Source organism: Trachypithecus francoisi, unplaced genomic scaffold, assembly GCF_009764315.1.
Source record: "Trachypithecus francoisi isolate TF-2019V2 unplaced genomic scaffold, Tfra_2.0 Contig01474, whole genome shotgun sequence".
NCBI classification, from domain to species: Eukaryota; Metazoa; Chordata; class Mammalia; order Primates; family Cercopithecidae; genus Trachypithecus; species Trachypithecus francoisi.
The window spans coordinates 523,756-547,171 of record NW_022681435.1 but is presented as its reverse complement, the minus strand read 5'-3'; the positions used below and the strand labels follow the sequence as shown (position 1 = coordinate 547,171).

The 23,416-nt window shown below is 36.5% G+C and overlaps 2 protein-coding genes across 5 annotated transcripts in view; one reads left to right on the top strand and one right to left on the bottom strand.

Annotated features, from left to right (window-relative positions):
- CCDC68 (coiled-coil domain containing 68) overlaps positions 1 to 9,931 on the top strand; it is a 65,192-nt gene extending 55,261 nt beyond the window's left edge. Inside the window, exons 12-13 of one of the 3 annotated variants that reach the window (XM_033238080.1) lie at positions 854 to 946; positions 8,603 to 9,931. In XM_033238080.1, coding sequence (XP_033093971.1) covers positions 854 to 911 — 58 coding nt within the window. In that variant the 3' untranslated portion in view covers positions 912 to 946; positions 8,603 to 9,931. Of the gene's footprint in view, positions 1 to 853; positions 2,117 to 8,602 lie in introns of those variants that run through there. The other 2 variants (XM_033238101.1, XM_033238090.1) reach the window with 2 other exon arrangements.
- Positions 9,932 to 16,127: 6,196 nt separating this feature from the next.
- The window catches only part of RAB27B (RAB27B, member RAS oncogene family), a 190,977-nt gene continuing 183,688 nt past the window's right edge, over positions 16,128 to 23,416 (bottom strand). For both annotated transcript variants that reach the window (XM_033238124.1, XM_033238115.1), the window contains one exon: positions 16,128 to 22,451. In XM_033238124.1, coding sequence (XP_033094015.1) covers positions 22,262 to 22,451 — 190 coding nt within the window. In that variant the 3' untranslated portion in view covers positions 16,128 to 22,261. The remainder of the gene's footprint in view (positions 22,452 to 23,416) is intronic.

Genomic DNA, 23,416 nt, shown 5'->3' with positions numbered 1-23,416 from the left:
CGTTTTTCTGTTTTGACAGGGCCTCACTCTGTGGCCCAGGCTGGAGTGGCAGTAGCCCAGTCATAGCTCACCTTAACCTCAAACTCCTGGGCTTAAGGGATTCTCTCACCTCAGCCTCCCCAGTAGCTAGGGCTATAGGCACACTATCACACCTGGCTGTTTTCTTTTTGTAGAGAACAGGGTCTTGCTATGCTGCCTAGGCTGGTCTTGAACTCCTGGGCTCAAGTGATCATCCCACCTCAGCCTCCCAAAGTGTTGGAGTTAGAGTCATGAGCCAGTGCATACAGCCTGATGTTTCTCGAGTGGTTTGCTCAAGAGGAGGAGCCATGTTGTTGAACAACAATAATAAAATATGCATATGTATATATGTGTGTGCATGCATATATATGTCTGTGTACATATATATATACACACACACACTTACAGTTTTAAATACTAGAATCACACAGTGAGGAAATAAATTCAGGCTATGCAAAATGCATTGAACTAAAACAGCCTGGGGGAATAGTTGATTTGTATTGTGTCATCTCCAACTCACACTGGGAAATGTCTTCACCAGGTGGAATGGCAGATACAGGCTCTTCCTCTTTCCGGCTTCCCTCATGCTCCCTCATTCTTGTCCTGTTACATCTAGCAGAATTTGCACTTGCGTGCATTAAATGCTTTCACAATGCTATTCTACTGTATATGCTGGGGAACTGATCAGAATTCATCTATTAATACATCTCTTAGAACAAAGCAGTTAGTTCAGATTTGATATTAATAGTATTGTGGTAGTTGAGTATGGTGGTCCAGCCATGATCACTAGAGTTTAACATTCTTCATTTTGATCATCATGTTGTCTTTTCTACAGTGAATCGAAGACCGAAGGTGTTTCCCCTTATTTAATGTTGATTAGGTTACGGAAATGAACTGGCTGCCTGAAGATCTGATTTAGAAAGACTGTGTGAGTCTTATTTATTCTCTGAAACACAGCACAAATTTCATGTTAAAATGGCACAATGCCATTATTTAAATGGAACTTATTATATACCAATGCCTTTGCAAGAAGATGACATTTCAGAAAATCAAACAAATATGTATTTAATGGATGGACTCTTCAAAACTTATCAAGTAGGTGAAGAAACCAGGTGCCTTCCCATGATGGAAGACAGATTCTGCTTTAAATTAAAAAAATACAAATCTGAATCTTGTTTTCAGATTTTTTTCTATGGGGACTGTTTTAAGGTTGTCAACTCTGACTTTTTGATAGTGATTTTTAAGAGTATAAATAGAAGGGAGAGTATATATGTATGAATGAACATACATTTCCTGCATATATATGTATGAAGGGCATATATATGTATGAATGAGCATACATATTTGAAAACTGACTTTTGAATGATAAGAAAAATCTTACAGTGACATGAGTTCATCTCCTGATCCATTGTTTCTTGGAGAATTATACTCAACTGAATTACGGGCAGGAGAAAGAGTGGATTCCTTTTAGCTAATTCCGCAACCCATATGCCCCTCTGAAGTTGAGAGTCATGGTTGCCTCACCACACATCAGAGAATGACTATTCTTCGGTAGTTCTGGGATTAAAAATTGGTTTCTAGAGGTAACCTGTACACATAAAAACACAGGGATGCACATGGCGTCCTCTACCTTTGTGATTAACTTTCTTCTTGATATTTATTAATGGTATCTAAATAAAGTATTGGGGGGGTAGAAAAAATGCTGTTAGCCCATACTTCCATGAAAACGTATTTATTATAGGCTCAAAGGAATAATGACTGCTGTCTGCAACCAGAAAGAATCTGAATTCATGAATTGGAATGATATATCTTGTGTTTTTGTGAAAGTTTTCTTAAATTCTGATACATGCCTTCTTTGTAGGTGGAGTTTGTGACTGCAGTGAATAGACCAAATTCTGACTTGCAGAAATGCAGACATACAGTCAGGAAAGAACAAACCTCAATTAAATGTATAATGAGAGACTTTGGTCCCCCTAAAGGATGAATTTCCTTTAGGCCTTTGGTCTTCCACTCTAGTGTATAACTTTAAATATTTCCTCAGGAAAGATGCTGATGCTTTCATAGTGGAATGTGAAATATCAATATAGTCTATAAAATATTTGAAGATGAGGGGTGGAGCAAGATGGCCAAATAGGAACAGCTCCAGTCTCCAACGCCCGGTGCGAGCGACACAGAAGACCGGTGATTTCTGCATTTTCAACTGAGGTACTGGGGTCATCTCACTAGGGAGTGCCGGACAATCGGTGCTGGTCAGCTGCTGCAGCCTGACCAGTGAGAGCTGAAGCAGGGCAAGGCATCGCCTCACCTGGGAAGTGCAAGGGGGAAGGGAATCCCTTTTTCTAGCCAGGGGAACTGAGACACACAACACCTGGAAAATCGGATAACTCCCACCCCAATACCACGCTATAAGCAAACGGGCACACCAGAAGAATATATCCCACACCTGGCCGGGAGGGTCCCACGCCCACAGAGCCTCCCTCACTGTTAACACAGCAGTCTGCAGCGATCTAACCGCAAGGCAGCAGCGAGGCTGGGGGAGGGGCGCCCGCCATTGCTGTGGCTTAAGTAGGTAAACAAAGCCACTAGGAAGCTCAAAATGGGTGGAGCTCACAGCAGCTCAAGGAAACCTGCCTGTCTCTATAGACTTCACCTCTGGGGGCAGGGCTCAGCTAAAAAAACAACAGGGGAAGCAGCACAGGCCTGAGCAGATGCAAACGACTCTGTCTGACAGCTTTGAAGAGAGCAGTGGATCTCCCAACACGGAGGTTGAGATCTGAGAACGGACGGACTGCCTGCTCAAGTGGGTCACTGACCCCTGAGTAGCCTAACTGGGAGACATCCCCCACTAGGGGCAGTCTGACACCCCACACCTCACAGAGTGGAGTACACCCCTGAGAGGAAGCTTCCAAAGTAAGAATCAGACAGGTACACTCGCGGTTCAGCAATATTCTATCTTCGGCAACCTCTGCTGCTGATACCCAGGCAAACAGGGTCTGGAGTGGACCTCAAGCAATCTCCAACAGACCTATAGCTGAGGGTCCTGACTGTCAGAAGGAAAACTATCAAACAGGAAGGACACCTATACCAAAACCCCATCAGTACGTCACCATCATCAAAGACCAGAGACAGATAAAACCACAAAAATGGGGAAAAAGCAGGGCAGAAAAGCTGGAAATTCAAAAAATAAGAGGGCATCTCCCCTTGCAAAGGAGCACAGCCCATCACCAGCAACGGATTGAAGCTGGTCAGAGAATGACTTTGACGAGATGAGAGAAGAAGGCTTCAGTCCATCAAACTTCTCAGAGCTAAAGGAGGAATTACATACCCAGTGCAAAGAAACTAAAAATCTTGAAAAAAGAGTGGAAGAATTGACAGCTTGACTAATTAATGCAGAGAAGGTGATAAACGAAATGACAGAGATGAAAACACATGACACGAGAAATACCTGACAAATCCACAAGCTTCAGTGATTGACTCGATCAACTGGAAGAAAGAGTATCAGTGATTGAGGATCAAATGAATGAAATGAAGCGAGAAGAGAAACCAAAAGAAAAAAGAAGAAAAAGAAATGAACAAAGCCTACAAGAAGTATGGGATTATGTAAAAAGACCAAATCTACGTCTGATTGGGGTGCCTGAAAGTGAGGGAGAAAATGAAACCCAGTTGGAAAACACTCTTCAGGATATCATCCAGGAGAACTTCCCCAACCTAGTAGGGCAGGCCAACATTCAAATTCAGGAAATACAGAGAACGCCACAAAGATACTCCTCCAGAAGAGCAACTCCAAGACACCTAATTGCCAGATTCACCAAAGTTGAAATGAAGGAAAAAATCTTAAGGGCAGCCAGAGAGAAAGGTCAGGTTACCCACAAAGGGAAGCCCATCAGACTAACAGCAGACCTCTTGGCAGAAACTCTACAAGCTAGAAGAGAGTGGGGGCCAATATTCAACGTTCTTAAAGAAAAGAATTTTCAACCCAGAATTTCATATCCAGCCAAACTAAGTTTCATAAGTGAAGGAGAAATAAAATCCTTTACAGATAAGCAAATGCTTAGAGATTTTGTCACCACCAGGCCTGCCTTACAAGAGACCCTGAAGGAAGCCCTAAAGATGGAAGGAACAACCGGTACCAGCCATTGCAAAAACATACCAAAATGTAAAGACCATCGAGGCTAGGAAGAAACTGCATCAACTAACGAGCAAAATAACCAGTTAATATCATAATGGCAGGATCAAGTTCACACATAACAATATTAACCTTAAATGTCAATGGACTAAATGCTCCAATTAAAAGACACAGACTGGCAAACTGGATAAAGAGTCAAGACCCATCAGTCTGTTGTATTCAGGAGACCCATCTCACATGCAGAGACATACATAGGCTCAAAATAAAGGGATGGAGGAAGATCTACCAAGCAAATGGACAACAAAAAAAAGCAGGGGTTGCAATCCTAGTCTCTTGTAAAACAGACTTTAAACCATCAAAGATCAAAAGAGACAAAGAAGGCCATTGCATAATGGTAAAGGGTTCAATTCAACAGGAAGAACTAACTATCCTAAATATATATGCACCCAATACAGGAGCACCCAGATTCATAAAGCAAGTCCTTAGAGACTTACAAAGAGACTTAGACTCCCATACAATAATAATGGGAGACTTCAACACTCCACTGTCAACATTAGACAGATCAACAAGACAGAAAGTTAACAAGAATATCCAGGAATTGAACTCATCTCTGCACCAAGCAGACCTAATAGACATCTATAGAACTCTCCACCACAAATCAACAGAATATACATTCTTCTCAGCACCACATCGCACTTATTCCAAAATTGACCACATAATTGGAAGTAAAGCACTCCTCAGCAAATGTACAAGAACAGAAATTATAACAAACTGTCTCTCAGACCACAGTGCAATCAAACTAGAACTCAGGACTAAGAAACTCAATCAAAACCGCTCAACTACATGGAAACTGAACAACCTGCTCCTCAATGACTACTGGGTACATAATGAAATGAAGGCAGAAATAAAGCTGTTCTTTGAAACCAATGAGAACAAAGATACAACATACCAGAATCTCTGGGACACATTTAAAGCAGTATGTAGAGGGAAATTTATAGCACTAAATGCCCACAAGAGAAAGCTGGAAAGATCTAAAATTGACACTCTAACATCACAATTAAAAGAACTAGAGAGGCAAGAGCAAACACATTCAAAAGCTAGCAGAATGCAAGAAATGACTAAGATCAGAGCAGAACTGAAGGAGATAGAGACACAAAAAACCCTCCAAAAAAATCAATGAATCCAGGAGTTGGTTTTTTGAAAAGAGCAACAAAATTGACAGACTGCTAGCAAGACTAATAAAGAAGAAAGGAGAGAGGAATCAAATAGACGCAATAAAAAATGATAAAGGGGATATCACCACCGACCCCACAGAAATACAAACAACCATCAGAGAATACTATAAACACCTCTACGCAAATCAACTAGAAAATCTAGAAGAAATGGATAATTTCCTGGACACTTACACTCTCCCAAGACTAAACCAGGAAGAAGTTGAATCCCTGAATAGACCAATAGCAGGCTCTGAAATTGAGGCAACAATTAATAGCCTACCCACCAAAAAAAGTCCAGGACCAGATGGATTCACAGCTGAATTCTACCAGAGGTACAAGGAGGAGCTGGTACCATTCCTTCTGAAACTATTCCAATCAATAGAAAAATAGGGAATCCTCCCTAACTCATTTTATGAGGCCAACATCATCCTGATACCAAAGCCTGGCAGAGACACAACAAAAAAAAGAGAATTTTAGACCAATATCACTGATGAACATCGATGCAAAAATCTTCAATAAAATACTGGCAAACCGGATTCAGCAGCACATCAAAAAGCTTATCCACCATGATCAAGTGGGCTTCATCCCTGGGATGCAAGGCTGGTTCAACATTCGCAAATCAATAAACATAATCCAGCATATAAACAAAACCGAAGTCAAGAACCACATGATTATCTCAATAGATGCAGAAAAGGCTTTTGACAAAATTCAACAGCCCTTCATGCTAAAAACCCTCAATAAATTCGGTATTGATGGAACGTACCTCAAATAATAAGAGCTATTTATGACAAACCTACAGCCAATATCATACTGAATGGGCAAAAACTGGAAAAATTCCCTTTGAAAACTGGCACAAGACAAGGATGCCCTCTCTCACCACTCCTATTCAACATAGTGTTGGAAGTTCTGGCTAGGGCAATCAGGCAAGAGAAAGAAATCAAGGGTATTCAGTTAGGAAAAGAAGAAGTCAAATTGTCCCTGTTTGCAGATGACATGATTGTATATTTAGAAAACCCCATCGTCTCAGCCCAAAATCTCCTTAAGCTGATAAGCAACTTCAGCAAAGTCTCAGGATACAAAATTAATGTGCAAAAATCCCAAGCATTCTTATACACCAGTAACAGACAAGCAGAGAGCCAAATCAGGAATCAACTTCCATTCACAATTGCTTCAAAGATAATAAAATACCTAGGAATCCAGCTTACAAGGGATGTAAAGGACCTCTTCAAGGAGAACTACAAACCACTGCTCAGTGAAATCAAAGAGGACACAAACAAATGGAAGAACATACCATGCTCATGGATAGGAAGAATCAATATCGTGAAAATGGCCATACTGCCCAAGGTTATTTATAGATTCAATGCCATCCCCATCAAGCTACCAATGACTTTCTTCACAGAATTGCAAAAAACTGCTTTAAAGTTCATATGGAACCAAAAAAGAGCCCGCATTGCCAAGACAATCCTAAGTCAAAAGGACAAAGCTGGAGGCGTCACGCTACCTGACTTCAAACTATACTACAAGGCTACAGTAACCAAAACAGCATGGTACTGGTACCAAAACAGAGATATAGACCAATGGAATAGAACAGAGTCCTCGGAAACAATACCACACATCTACAGCCATCTGATCTTGGACAAACCTGAGAGAAACAAGAAATGGGGGAAGGATTCCCTATTCAATAAATGGTGCTGGGAAAATTGGCTAGCCATAAGTAGAAAGCTGAAACTGGATCCTTTCCTTACTCCTTATACGAAGATTAATTCAAGATGGATTAGAGACTTAAATGTTAGACCTAATACCATAAAAACCCTAGAAGAAAATCTAGGTAGTACCATTCAGGACATAGGCATGGGCAAGGACTTCATGTCTAAAACACCAAAAGCAACGGCAGCAAAAGCCAAAATTGACAAATGGGATCTGATTAAACTAAAGAGCTTCTGCACAGCAAAAGAAACTACCATCAGAGTGAACAGGCAACCTACAGAATGGGAGAAAATTTTTGCAATCTACTCATCTGACAAAGGGCTAATATCCAGAATCTACAAAGAACTCAAACAAATATACAAGAAAAAAACAAACAACCCCATCAAAAAGTGGGCAAAGGATATGAACAGACATTTCTCAAAAGAAGACATCCATACAGCCAACAGACACATGAAAAAATGCTCATCATCACTCGCCATCAGAGAGATGCAAATCAAAACCACAATGAGATACCATCTCACGCCAGTTAGAATGGCAATCATTAAAAAGTCAGGAAACAACAGGTGTTGGAGAGGATGTGGAGAAATAGGAACACTTTTACACTGTTGGTGGGGTTGTAAACTAGTTCAACCATTATGGAAAACAGTATGGCAATTCCTCAAGGATCTAGAACTAGATGTACCATATGACCCAGCCATCCCACTACTGGGTATATACCCAAAGGATTATAAATTACTCTACTACAAAGACACATGCACACGTATGTTTATTGCGGCACTATTCACAGTAGCAAAGACTTGGAATCAACCCAAATGTCCATCAGTGACAGAGTGGATTAAGAAAATGTGACACATATACACCATGGAATACTATGCAGCCATCAAAAAGGATGAGTTTGCGTCCTTTGTAGGGACATGGATGCAGCTGGAAACCATCATTCTTAGCAAACTATCACAAGAAGAGAAAACCAAACACCGCATGTTCTCACTCATAGGTGAGAACTGAACAATGAGATCACTTGGACTCGGGAAGGGGAACATCACAAACTGGGGCCTATCATGGGGGGGGTGGGATTGCATTGGGGAGTTATACAAGATATAAATGATGAATTGATGGGTGCTGACAAGTTGATGGGTGCAGCACACCAACATGGCACAAATATACATATGTAACAAACCTGCACGTTATGCACATGTACCCTAGAACTTAAAGTAGAATAATAATAAAAAAAAGAAAAACAGTGGAAATGAAAAAAAAATATTTGAAGATATATAAAAATGAGATGATATAATATATTTATAAATTGATCCAAGTACTGTAATCCTTGAATTGTTGTGTAACTGTATGTGAGTTTTATGCTTCATGGTATCTTTGGAAACATTTTTATTGCTTGCTTATTTTGAAGATATATTTATCTGTTAACATTTAGGGCATAGTTACCCTATGCCAGGAACAAGACTAAGCACTTTACTTGCATTAATTCCTTTTATCTTCCCCAAAACCCTCAGAAGCAGATCATATCATTTCTGTTTTACAGAGGAAGATACTGAGAGTGGTTGAGTAATTTGCCCAGCTGCTAACTGTGAAGCAAAAATTTGAGCCTTTTGACTTGGCTATTGATATTCATCCTACTTGCTCACATAGTGGTCTAAGAAATTTCCCAGCTATAGAAATTTCTCTGTTTTTGGCACTTTAATCAGCACATAGCTTCCTGGGTGTCTGTCTGTGTTATTTTGTGGATGACAGTAAGAAATAACAAAAATACTGATAAAATCACTATTTTGCTGAAATGAGTTGATCTTTCACCAGTTGGACTACCACTGTGAGAACTCAGTTGAGATAAACTTCCCTGCTAAAAATCTGTTTATCATACATTTATTATTTATGACTTTGTGTCACATTGAAGAATTTATTCGTGATACATTTTCAGGCACACTTGTAGGAAAATTAGGATCATGAATCCTGCTTTAAATATTTGCAGTGTAGTAAGAGAATCCGTCTTTTACTAGGAGACCAGATTCCTTTAATACCTCATTCATCATGCTGTATTGTAATAAATTTCAGATTTTGGAATGGGCTTATTTAACTGACCTAACAATCTTGATGATCTTAGAATAAGAAAAACTTATTCTAAGGTCAAAAGTGGAAAGACTGCTGGTTTTTATTTTGATTTCACTATAATATGATAAATTAGCTCTATGTAGGCAGAGGGCAAGATAAGCACACTGGGCAGTTACAGTGGAACATACTACAGATGAGACCTGTTCATGACATCTCCAGGCTCACTCTGGAAATCTTTGGATTTCCTGAGAATAAATAAGCCATTTCATAGACCCCCCCCAAAGTCTGAATTCTTCAATATAAATGTGTCTTTATAATACCATCAGCCTCATCATTTATGTGTTGCATATGAATTGTTTCCTATATCCACTATCATAAAATTATCATTTGAGTTTTTTTTTTTTTTTTTTTTTGAAAAAAAAAGCACTTCTCATTGAGAAAGCAAGATTACAAGGGGGAATAACATTTATTCAGCTAAAAGAGTACTCCACAGGAATACGGGAAAACAACATTAGTTCAGTTTTATTCTAAATAAATGTACTTCTAATTGTACTCTTGAATTTATTGGATAACAAGGTCTGAGGTGGGTCTGAAATTCATACATGAAGTCAGGAAAAGGAAAGAAACTTAGTTCTACCATGATTACATATGTTGTTACAAATTATCATTATGAAATGTTTAAACAATTGCTGTAGTATATCTTTCAAATAATTGCTTATAATATGCCTTATCATAAAGAAAATTGATGCTACATTGTGTGAATTATTTGGTTTTATTTCTTTTTATATTAAAATTATGCATAAATAAATTAAGTAGTGTTTCGGGTTTTGTGGTGTTTTTTGTTTTTTGGGTTTTTTTGTTGCTGTTGCTGTTATTGTTGTTGTTTTGAGACAGAGTTTTGCTCTTGTTGACCAGGCTGGAGTGCAAAGGCGCAATCTTGGCTCACTGCAACCTCCACCACCTAGGTTTAAGAGATTCTTCTGCCTCAGCTCCCAAAGTTGCTGGGATTACAGGCGCCCACTAACCATGCCCAGCTAATGTTTTTGTATTTTTAGTAGAGATGGGTTTTTGCCATGTTGGCCAGGCTGGTCTCGAACTCCTGACCTCAGGTGATACACCCGCCTCAGCCTCCCAAAGTGCTGTGATTACAGGCGTGAGCCCCTGGCGCCAGACCAGTAGTTTTTATCTGATTGTTTATGACAATATTATCCATAGTGTATGTATTGTTTTGGTCAGTCAACAGATTTTTAAATAGCTTCCTGAATTTTTCTGCTGCTTTTCCTTGGATTCAAATTGACAATAAAATAAATCTAAGCTTTTACTCTAAATTTGTAAAAAGAGTTATAAAATTAAGAGGAACACACACACACACACACACACAGCTTCTCAAATTCATTCATGTTTCTTTACTTTGAACATCTCTACCTCTTTTCTGACCTGCAAATAAATACAGAATCCTTGTCAATATCCAAGTAGTTACTCTATCCACCCAGAACTGAAAAGTCCCCCAACTAATATTCCAATCATTATAACTTCCTTCTTGTCTCCCTTCCTTCCTATTTTTTGGTGGAAAATATTAAGGAGGCAGTAAAGATTTACATAATAATATTAATGGATTTATTATTAAAGTATATACTACTCCATGACATGCTATCCCAAAACATGGCACTGTGGCATTTGAGAAAACAGCAGAAGCAGAAAGACAACTCTTACTTTCCGTCCTTCTCCCTTGAAGCAGGTCATAAAATCTAGCAAGAGTTTATTTTTTAAACTTTCCCCTATATGACCCTCATTCAAGAGGTGTCCTCCTTATACTCACAGGAAAGGAATATCCTTATCTCAGAAGACACAGGGACACAGAGAAGAATCTGAACCAACAGGGCTTGCTAATTTCCCCCAACTTTGTTAACATTAGCTCATACTCCTTTTCTCCAATATACTTCTTCACAACTATCCACATATTCATCAAAACTAGCATTAAAAAATAGACAGCTTTACCCATCTCTTCAGGTCTTATGCTCTCCTATGCTACATACAAGTTATATTAAAGAAATGTGTATATTAGTCTCTTATTAATCTATCTTTTATTATAGGGGCTTCAGCCATGAACCTAAGATGAGAAAGAAATATATTTCTTTTCCTCTACACACAAAAAAGTGTTTAAAGTTGTGGTAGAATTATGGAAAATTTGGATTTATCCTAGGCATGTAAAGTTGGTTTATCATTAGAAAATCAACTAATGTAATTCACCATATACACATAATAAAGGGAGAGTAATTATATGATAATTTTAGTACATGAAAAAATCACTTTACAAAATTCAGCACCTTTTCATGGTAAAAACATTAAGCAAACTGGGAATCATAGAAAACTTCATCATTTCTGATAACGAGCATTTATGAAAAGCTTTCAGTTAATATAATTAATGGTGAAAGACTAATGCTTTCCCTACTGATAGTGGGAAAAAGGCAAGGATGCCTGCTTTTTTTACCACTTGTCTTAAACATTGTACTGCAGGTCCTAGTCATTGGAATATGGCAAGAAAAAGAAAAGAAATAAAATGAAAAGAAAATAGGGAGAAGAAAAAGAAATGAAAGGAAAGAAAGAAAGAGAAAGAAAGAAAGAAGAAAGAGAAAGAAAGAAAAGAAAAAGGAAAGAAAAAGAAGAAAGAAAGAGAAGGAAGGAAGGAAGGAAGGAAGGAAGGAAGGAAAGAAGGAAGGAAGGAAGGAGCATACAGATTGGAAAGGAAAAAGTAAAACTATCTACTTTTTGCATTTCATATAATTATTGATATAGAGAACTCTAATGAAACTACAAAACTACCAGATATTGTATACTTGAACTTTGCTAAGGGTATAGTTCTTAAATATTTTCACCCCACCCCCCACACACAAAAAGTAACTATGTGAAGTGATAGATATGCTTATTAGCTTGATTATACTAATCATTTCACAATGTTTACATATATCAAAATGTTACATATCCTGAATATATATAATTTTAATTTGTTAATTATATCTCAATAAAGCCAGGGGAAAAACTGGAAAAAATGAAGTTAACAAGGTCACAGAGTACAAGATTAACATAAAAGGATCAACATATTAGCAGTTGGTGAAAAGATAGACATATCAATGGTTGGAAAAAAGAATCCATAAGTAGGTCCATCTAGATGATTGATTGATTTTTGAGAAACATGTCACGGCTATCCAATGGAGGAAGGAAAGTCTTCCCAATGGTGCCAGAAATACTGGAAATGTCTGCATTTGGTGGGGGGAACAAATAAACATTGATCCTTACTGAATACCATACACAATAATTAACCTGAAATGGGGAACATTCCTAGATGTAAAGCTAAAACTACAAAATTTCTAGGATAAAACCTAGTAGATTATCTTTGCAATATTAAGGCAGGCAAGATTCTAAAACAGCACAGAAAGAACATGAGCCATAAAAGAAAAATAAATTATAGATTGAATTTTATTAAAATTCATCTCTTTTGTTTTTTGAAAGATACCACTAGAGAAACAAAAAGCAAGCCATAGAATTAGAGAAAATACAACATATATAGGGTTTGAATCCTGAATACATAAAGACTCTTAAAACATAAATATAATAATACAATAAAAATGGGCAAAAATGATTGAACCATTGCTTTACAAGATATACAAATGACAAATACACACCTGAAAAATGCTTAATACATTAGCTGTATTAATACAGTCAAATGCAAACTAAAACCACTAAGAGTTACCGCATTAGTGGTGTCTAACACTCTAACCCATTAGAACAACTAAAATTAAAAGGACTTGCCCTTACTGAGGATGTGGAAAAACTGGACTTTTCATTTAGTACAAGTGGAAATGCAAAAATAGTACAACCACTTGGAAAACAGGCTGTTTCTTAAAAATTTAAATATGAACTTGCCATTTGAGCTAGTGACTCAATTCCTCATTATTTTGCCCAAGGGAAACAAAAGATTCTTTCCACGGAAAGAATTGTATGTGAATTTTTGTAGCACTTTATTTGTGAGAGCCTCAAACTAAAAACAAATGTCCATTAACAGATAAATAGATAAACAAAATGTGGTACACTTATATATTAGAATATAACTCAACAATATACAAGGACCAAATCACAAACAAATATATACAGTAGATAAATCTCAAATCCTTACGTTAAGTGAAAGAAACTGGAGAGAAAAAGAAGATATGCTATACAATATCATAATGACAGAGAGTAAATTAGTAGAGTTGACCTTGAACAACACGGCATTCAACTGCAAGGGTCCACTTATATGCAAATGTTCTTCTGCCTCTGCCACCCCTGAGACGACAAGACCAACCCTCTCTTCCTCCTCTTCCTCAGTCTATTCAGTGTGAAGACAAAAGTGAAGACCCTTATGATGATTCGCTTTCACGTAATGAATAGTAAGTGTATCTTCTCTTCCTTAGGATTGTCTTAATAACATTTTCTTTTCTCTAGCTTACTTTATTGTAAGAATACAGTATATAATACATATACCAAATATGTGTTAATTGAATGTTTGTGTTATCAGTGAGGCTTCTGGTCAACAGCAGACTATTAGTAGTTAAGTTTTGGGGGAATCAGAAGTTATATGCCAATTTTTGTCTTCCTGGTTAGGGAATGGTCTGTGCTTGCAACTCCCACATTTTTCAAAGATCCCGGGGACAGGATTAGAAGGAGGAAGAGACTACAAAAGGGCACAGGGAAACATTGGAGGCCATAGCAATGTTCAGTGTCTTCCAAATGGTGATGTTTTTCATGGGAACATTCCATGGCAACAGTCATTACATTATACAGTTTAAATATGTGCTATGTATTGTATATAATATTTGTTTCAATAAAGTAGTAAACGACATAAGCACTGTTATTCTACAATCCACCCAATCAGGTTCTCTGGCAGGATTCACTCATTTTTCTTTCAACGAATATTTATTGATCACATCCTATTTGCCAGGCACTGTTCTAGATGCCAGGGCTACAGTAGTGGGCAGTTTGGGGGTGGGGTAGACAGGGAGAGGCAGGGAAGAAAGAAAAAGTCTTTACCTTCATGGAAATATATTCTAGTGAGGAGGGACAGATAATATAGTCAGAGGTGTCTGAAGAATTGAAGAAAAATAAAGCTGAGCCTACGAATAGGGAGTTTTAGGGATGACAGTGTGGTTGCAATTTTAAATTGGGTGATAATTTAACAGATGTTAACTATAGATTTGCAATTTAAATAGGAGAGTAAGACTCAATATCATGTAAATCCTTACCTATGCAATATATTTTGTCATATTTCCTTTGTGTAAATCCTTCCTTTTATTTGATTAGTAAGTTATCCTTCCAGTTCTTTGAATGCTGAGCAGTGATTAGCAAACAAGGTTTTGGAATCTGTATCTCAATCAGGGCCCTCCTGGGTCTAGTTTCCCCAATATACTGAGAAAGCCCATGTTCTTTGCAAAATGCATTGAAAGAAAAACTGCGCCTAGATGGTTCAGTTAAGTGGTCTTGCTTTGATCTCCCCTCTTGGCTAGGGAAATACCGCTGGAAGTAAGGGGAGGAGAAAGGGCCCAAGGTTGCTCAGAGTGGGAGTACTCATAATTCAACTTTCTAAACAGCACAGCTCCAAATCATCCCTTCTGATTCACTTTCTCATCAGAGTGAACGAGCTCATGATGTAACTTTCTCGGGGGTATCAATCGAACAGATGAAGTTCTCTCTTGTAATCTTGCTGGTTTTAATTTTTATCCTTTTGGTAACGGACAGTCTTTTGTCTTTCTCAGAGAAATAGTCCAAAACTATGATAATTGCAAAAGTCAGATTACCATCACAAAACACTGAGTACCTATAATATAGCTTTAGTTAAATCTTAATTAGTGTATAGGCTTCCTGAGCTGTAATGCAAGTCACCTAAATGAGTTTCTAAGAGAACAGCCATGCTCACACTATTATGGCTATTCTTTCCTCACAAGTAGCAATCCATATTAGAAATGAAATTCTCCTTGGCATAGAGAACTGTGAATAATACACCTTATATATGGCTTTAAAAACAGAAATTCTATCATTACAGTGAATGTCCAGCAGCTCTATTTTTTTAATCTTTCCTTAATATGGGGCATGCTATGACTTTTTAAAAATTCTATAAAACCATTAAGAAAAATGAGTTCCCAGTTACTTATCCTGAATTATTTAAGATGAACCCAGTGGGCAAAATATTCTGCCCGTGAGAAACAGCATTATTGCTACTGGGGAATAAAGTTGAGAGAATAGTGTCAAGGATTTATTTGCCTGCAGTGGGAGAACTGTTTATCTTTAAATTAAGAACTCATCATTATCTTGGCAAAGCCGATATAAGTGACGTACGGAGGGAGATCTACTCTGGGAACAAGTCAGCCTTTGCAAATGAACATTGTAAAGGAAGCTGTACAGTTGTGGTCTGGAGTTGGCCTTGAACGCCATCTTTCACCAGTGTGCCACTAAGGTAGACACCACCACCCGCTCAGCATTTTCTTATGGAGAAGAAATAGGTTATATTACGTGGAAGTGTTTATGAACTAGGGAACACTTCAACATGTTAACTGCTAAGTTTAATAACTGCTTCCTTCAAAATTATTTTAAAAATTCACTTGCAAAGCCCAGTCTTTAAATAATTAATGAAAAATTTGAAGAGATAAGTAAAAATCGCTTTGCTAAGTCCAAATCACTTATTTCCTAGTTCTGAATGGAATCGATTTTTAACGTGATACAAGTTCCAGGCACTGTTCTAGATGCCAGGGCTACAGTAGTGGGCAGTTTGGGGGTTGGGTAGACAGGGAGAGGCAGGGAAGAAAGAAAAAGTCTTTACCTTCATGGGAATATATTCTAGTGAGGAGAGACAGATAATATAGTCAGAGGTGTCTGAAGGATTGAAGAAAAATAAAACATTGGTTTAATGTTTCCCACTCACCATACACTCAACTTCAGCACAGAAATAAAGTTGCTTTACGAACAGAAAATAATTGATAAAAATGCATTTTTTTATTTGAAAAGTGTGCAGAAACAATCACTGAATACAATTCTCACCATAATATTCAAACCCAGACAACACAAAAATCATTGGATGCTATGATTTCTGAAGCCACTAGAACTTTGGTACAACAAAATAATGACCTAACAGTGTGCATCAGGAACCACAGTCTATTAAGGGGCATATAGAATAAAAACTCCATGTTTATAGTTTTAAGTTACATTCATAGCACTAGACAAAACAGATCTGTGTAGGAGACAGACAAAATAATCAAACGTGCTTAGCTTAAAAATAAGGATAATATTACTTGAAGGTAAACTGTTGGGATACAATGAAGCACTTCAGTGTTATATTAGAACAACGTCTACTTTTAACACACTAAAGCAGGATAATTTATTTTTTAAAAAATAGTTTCAGATACAATCAGTATCTCTTACAAGGCTATGGACACAGAAGCCCGATTTGTACATAGAAGATTTTGACCAAGCTGTAATATACTACCTAGAATTCATTGGTTTCCTTGAAATAAATATAAGATGACATACGTATTTTGTCAGTAATGAGATGTATTAAACATTTTCAATCAAATACAATGACTTCAAGTTGCCTGCCCATTTTTAGTTTTTAATACTTCTACTGTACGAAAATTAATGTGTTTTCCTTGCTATGATACCTCTTTTCACATCAAGCAGTTTAAATTATAACTGTGGTTTTTTATTAGATTTTAGTTTGTGAATAGTGTCTATTTATGAAATGGAACATAATTTACAAACCACTTTCTTATACATATCTCGTTTGAGCCTGACATGAACTCTGTGAGGCACATATAAACACATACAGGGTTTATAAGTCCTATATGAGGATAAATCACTAAGCTATTTAATGACCTACTCATGGTTCCCAAGTTGTTCTTTCTGGCCACTTTCCTTTCTACAACACTAGGTGTTTTCGCAAAGAGCATTTGAAAACAAAATCACCTGGCAAAAGAATAAAGATAAGCATATGTTATTACTTTTCTAGGAACAGAAACTATTTTAATATGCCAACAGACATAAAGACAGAAGCCACTGATTAAATAAGGTATCCATTAAGTTAAGGTCAGACATGCTTGCTCCTACAGAATTTGCTAATAATCCTTGTAGACAAAGTCAGCTGAGGGATGTTAGCCATTACTTCCACAGCCTGCTGGAAAAGAACCAGGAAACCCACTCTGTGAAAAGATGATTTATTTGTATATTATTTTTTCTGAAAAGGTGACAAAATAGTTCCACTATTCTGGCACTAATGTTTTTGCTTTTGTGTTAGTGATATTCTCTCTATATAGGAAATGAGAAAACATCTCAACCATGGACTGTTGATACAAAGAACTCTGCAGGAGAACGTCTTTGTGATGGTACTCCTTGAAAAACTAATCAAGTGCTTTATGAAAATATCATAAATCTAATTTATAGAAAAATTAGATTTATATGCAATAAACAAAATATCTCTAAGTGTCGCACATTTTTATGCCAATAAAGAAATGTTTTTTGTTCAGATATTTTTACTAGTTTAGTTCTAAGGGCATAAACCTCTACTTGGTAGAAAAAAATGGACACATATTTGCTATGGATCTGGTTACAAAAAAAACTATCTGTTACTAGGTCTTTTTTTATTCGGACTCACAATCAACCTTCTCAAAATCGACCTTTGGAGTATGACCTTATCCAGGTTCTGCTGTATTCAAGGGCACAATTTAAACAACTTTTAACTCTAATTATCTTTATAGTTCTTGCATGACAATGTCATTGTAGTTGGGTCTCCACCCAGAAATTCTAAGGCAACAAATTTATAAAATTCTCTATATATCCAACCAAAATTTGTATCAGTTCTACTTTATGAGACAAGCAGCTTCATGGATTTATAAAGCATTGAAATGACACTCATCCCAAATAATAGCCTATATCCATTCTCATGTATAAGAGCTCAGCACTTTCCCCAGAAACAAGCTGACATCACCTTGGTTAAAGATCCAGAAGAAAATATAGCTTATGGTGAATTCTTAGACAACTTTTGCAAACATAGACAGCATCTTGGCATCTTAAAAAATGATAAAGCTTTCTCTAAAATATTCAAATACACTAGACTTCTTTTAATATCTTAAAGCTTGTTAGTAGAGAGGAAAAAACAACTCTTCTATCACTTTGTAAAATACCAGCTCTCAGATCTTCTTTATAAACAGTTGTTATGTATCTTAGGAAACCAGAGACTTGGAATATTATTTCTTTATAATTGAGTTTTAGATTATAAATCCAAAATCTTTTACGAATGAAGATTTTTTCCCTCAAATGCTTGGTGTAATATTCAATAAGGAAAGAATTATGTGCCCTTTTTTAAATGAAGAGAGATGCAGAACAATGAACAACCTGTTTCATGAACACAAGGTTATATACTATGCTTAACTAACCACTGCACCAGTTGCACAGTACTGTTTCTCTTTCTAACTGCTGCACTCTCTCCACTGGTGAACAGATAGAGAGGCTTCATCAAATTTGTTGATTCCCACTGTACTCAATTTACAGCTTAAAGAACATCATATTGTGGCTATTAAATTATTTTTAATGTAGTCATGTCTTTCTCTATGGTCAAGTGTCTCTTTCTTACAAAGGGGACAAGAAAGGGCTGATTAAAATTCTTGCCTGGTTCATCTACCTGTACAGGTTGGCAAAGAACAATTTATAGTAGAAGGATGACAAAGACACCTATCTGGTTAAAAATAACAGATAAAATGTTTACTTTAGAAATGGCTGGTTTTGAATATTTTGCAGGGCAATAACTGATAATACGAAAATAATAGTAAATTGGGAAAGTGGTAACTCGCAAGAGTTTTAAAACTCTTACGGAGAGACCCACATGCTCAACTCTTGACATTAAGTATTTTCTCTGCCAATCCTTGATTTCTTATCATCATCATACCAAGACAAACATTATGTTCTCTGGATTATTTTTGATAAATTTTTCGAAGGATCTTTCTTTTGCTACCCTGAAAGGTAACCTTGTACCTAATCACAGCTAAGAGTCTCAGGTAATGCCAACTTCATAAGAAGTAAGTGAGGAGACCAAGAGAAGGTGGTTAAACTCTCCAGATTCCAGTAAAGTCCTTGCATCCCTTGCTGATAATATCAGAAGACCTTTAGCTGTGTTAGTGTCTCTGTGAGGGTTTCCTATGATATAACATTATAGGAAATGAGCTATGTGGTTGGAGGCAAATTTGGTCATAGAGGTATCTGAGGCACTGAGTTAGAGCAATGTAAACATCAAACCAGTATAAATACTCCGGAAATGGTTTCTATATCAGAAAGGAGCTTCATGTACATTTTCAACATTTCTCCTAAATATAGTATGTTTTACTAAAGCATTGGGAGATATTTAGTAACAGGACATATCTTAGCTAAAAATACATGCTGTTGTGGGGTAAGTTAGGGGATTTGGAAATCTTTAAAGTAGTCTGTATACTTTATGGCACCAGATCAATTTGAAATTGTAAAATGAATTATACAGAACTATTAATCCTGAAATAATGAGAGAAGGAATTTCTAATAATGATTACATAGAATCTGGAGTCAGGTGTCAAACTTTATGGATAAATTTTTTTTAGATCAAGCATTTATTTATAAGTAGAACAATATTTTAAATCAATTTTGTCACTTCTCATTCCTTTTGAAATTATTACCCAATAATTGTTATTCTTACAGGAATACCCCTGTAATTATAGGTATCATCAGACTCTGCTTCATGCTACAGCTATCAAATAATGATCTTAAAACAGACCCTGAAAAAACACTCATTAAATAACTGACAGTGACAGAATCTTGGCATAAGTAAATCAATCATATAACTGAAAATGAATAGAAACAAAAAGACATATCAAAACAGAATACTTTTAGAGTTTTATAAAGGCTTCACATTCCTGATTAAGGAAATGCAGGGGACAACACAATTTGAATCCAAAGAAAAAATTGATATAATGACCACAAAAGTTCACCAAAATTTGCCACAGCGGTGGCAATATAACTTGTTCCTGCTCACTTTCCTCCCAGAAGAAACATCTTAAATGTTAGCTTACAGTTTTCTATCTTCATGGCACAGGCACTGAGATAATGAAGAGCTTCCCAGAGGAAACAACATGGGAGGGAATACCCAGCCACAATCCATCTTAGAACCTGTTGCAATGCTGCAGAAATCAGAGGAGCTGCCCAATTAATGCTGAGAATTTCATTGGGAATAACAGCATGAAAGCTTTCAAATTATTAATATTTTGATTCATGGCACATTTATGGGTCTAAGCAATCCTAAGAACATTATAAAGAGACATTTCCTTGGATCTGTCTGTGTTTCTGAAACTGATTCAATACCAGATAGAAGTTGGTAGAGGGAAGCTGAATGATGGAATGGGATTTTTAGGGTCTTCAATGTGTATAACTTCACAAAAAATACGCACAAAGTATGAAAAAGTAGGTTTGATGGGAAAAAATTTATAGGACAAGGAAACAGCCGGTCAAAAAATCGTATGCTCATAATTTAAAAAATGAAAATATATTGTCTTTCTTATTGGTAAAATTGACTGAAATAATATTTTGATAGGAATGGCTTGTGTTTATCAGAAACTAAGATCAAAAATTAATGTAATGTTAGTTTAGACACAAGGACAGAATAGGCCAATGAAAATGATTTTGTTATTATTTTTTAGAAAGAAAAGGAAGCTTCACATTTAAAAAAAATACTGGCCAGTTTTTTGGTGAGATAAGATATAGGTCCTTCCTCACTCAACCCCCCAAATACAGCTCAACTATAGGTGTTTTGCCTTTGGCAAAATAAAATCTATTGTAATATAGAATGAGGTATTATCAATTTTTATGTGATTAATGACATGAAAATTCAGAGTGACCATAGAATTGATCCATAATTGTTCCAAAGTTACTGATCAACAAAGTAACACACCTGCAATTCTGCAGCTGATTCAGAGTCAGGAATGGGTGGGATTTGGAGGGAAGAAATATGATTTAGAGTTTCCAGTGCTTTTGTAAACTAAAAGGAAACCTGCAATAATTGTCACTTTTTGTTTCATATCACCATCATATTTTATCTAAAAAAAAGTTTTCCTTGACTGCATTTTAAAAGAGATTTAATAAACCATAACTGTTAATTTCTCCCTGTGACTATTTTATCACCATGTGCTAAGAAAAAATGAAATGTGAAGCTGAACACCAAACCGATTTCTAAAATTTTGTTTGAATTGGAAACCTCTGGAGTTCTCTGAATACCAGCTGATAATGTCAGCTTCTAATTGGCTTGAGTAAAATTTGGCTAAGTAACCCTTCCAGACATCTCTAACAGATACATTGAATTTCAGCTGTACAAATGCCAATTTCTCGTACTTTCATTTTTTCCCCAGGGTATTTGTCTTGTACTTTGTCATTTACAGTCCTGTTCTTGTCAATGTGCTATATATTAAAAATATAAAGATGGCATTATGACACTATCTCCTGCATTTTAGCAGAAGTGTGACATTTACCTATTTGTAACTTTATCGGTAATCTATTCATTCTAGTACAGCTTATTGGGTGTACATAGTATGTCATTCTTAATTAGCCAAATAGAATTCTTCATTGTGTATCCATTTTTAGTTAGTACGTTTTCCCCAATGCAAATCTAAAAGTATACATCTGATTCAATATAAGAAGTAAATCCAACCTTTTAGAAATTCTTGTTTCTGTGTTCTCCCTTTAGTAGCCCACCCTTTTCTCCAATGTGACAGGTAACTTGTTCTGATTTAAAACTCACTGATATTTCTTCTTCTATGTTGTCTTATATACTCATTTTCTCTATAAGAAAAACAAATTGAGTATCCATGATGATGAGATCACATTTGGGAAATCTTTGATCTTGTTTGAAAGGGTCTCGGGGATAACTAGTCAATTCTTTCGAACACTGTTGACTATTCTGGTTTCTTAAAATAGATTTTCTGGCAGAAAAAGAAAGACATGCCATTGTGCATGGTTTACTCAACGACAATTGTGTGGTTTGTCATTGTTTATAAAAGTAATATTTTGGTGGGGTTTTTGATGTTCAGTTTCTATTTAGAGTCTAGCAGACACATTTCTTTTCTGGTGGCTTTTCCCCATCCAGCTTTCCAGAATTTCCACCATTGACAGTATCGGGGATTTGTGTCTTCTCCACACACTGTTCCATTCGCTTCATGATTAAGTCCAAAAGGGTTTCTACAGCTTTCTCCACATTCTGTCCAGTTGCCGCACTTGTTTCAAAATATGGTATGCTAGCATAGAAAGGATGACAAATATTTTTGAGAGAAAGAAATCTGAACAGACACAGTGAGATTTACAAGTGAATCACACATGCAAAAACGGCTGGCTGAGAGATTGTGAAATAATTATGGTTTTGCTGGCTAAGTTGGAAAGCATCCTTGTTTTTTCCTCAGTGAGTAAAAATTGGTGAGCTGCTCTTTAGTATGATAATAACCAGTTTTATGGGCAAGGAAATTGACGCAAGAGGTAGTCAGGAAGTTGAAGCCAAGGCATTATCACTGCTTAAAAAAATTAGGAGGGGAAAAATACCCCCGATCAATAAAACTACTGACCAACATTACTATTAAAATACTGCTTCCCTTCCACTCAATTATCTGGAAATGTGCTTTAAAAATAGGTATGCATTGAATAAGGATATTCATGTGAATACAGTCAATGTTTATTTGGATTTAAAAGTTTCAAGAAGACATGTAAATTATACAGCTTTCAGAGAGAATTCTTCCATAAAAAATTGGCAGATATGATAAAGCTACTTTAAATTTAAAAAATAATGACAGATTCTGCCACAGAAGTCAATTTACAATTACATGGGGTGCTGTTTCTGGTTTTTTTTGTTTTTTTGTTTTTTTGTTTTTGTTTTTTTTTAAGCTGCCATTCAAGCTCAGCTGGGATAACGACCACATTTTCATGCCCATGTCAGGGATTATTCCTTAGAATTTTACATCTATTGATTGAGAGGCAGAAGAATACAGTGTTTAAAAGCATGAGCTTTGATCTCAGACTGCCTGGATTGAGTTTAAGCTCTGCCTCTGCATTAACTCACTGCATGGGGTGGCCTTCCATCAGTTACTTAATCTCTCTGTGACTCAATTCTTATATATAAAATGGGATAACTCTAGCTATGATGGGTCAAAATAAGTTAATGTCTAGGAACTGTTGGTAGCACATTAGAGGTATACAGTAAATGTTAGGTGCT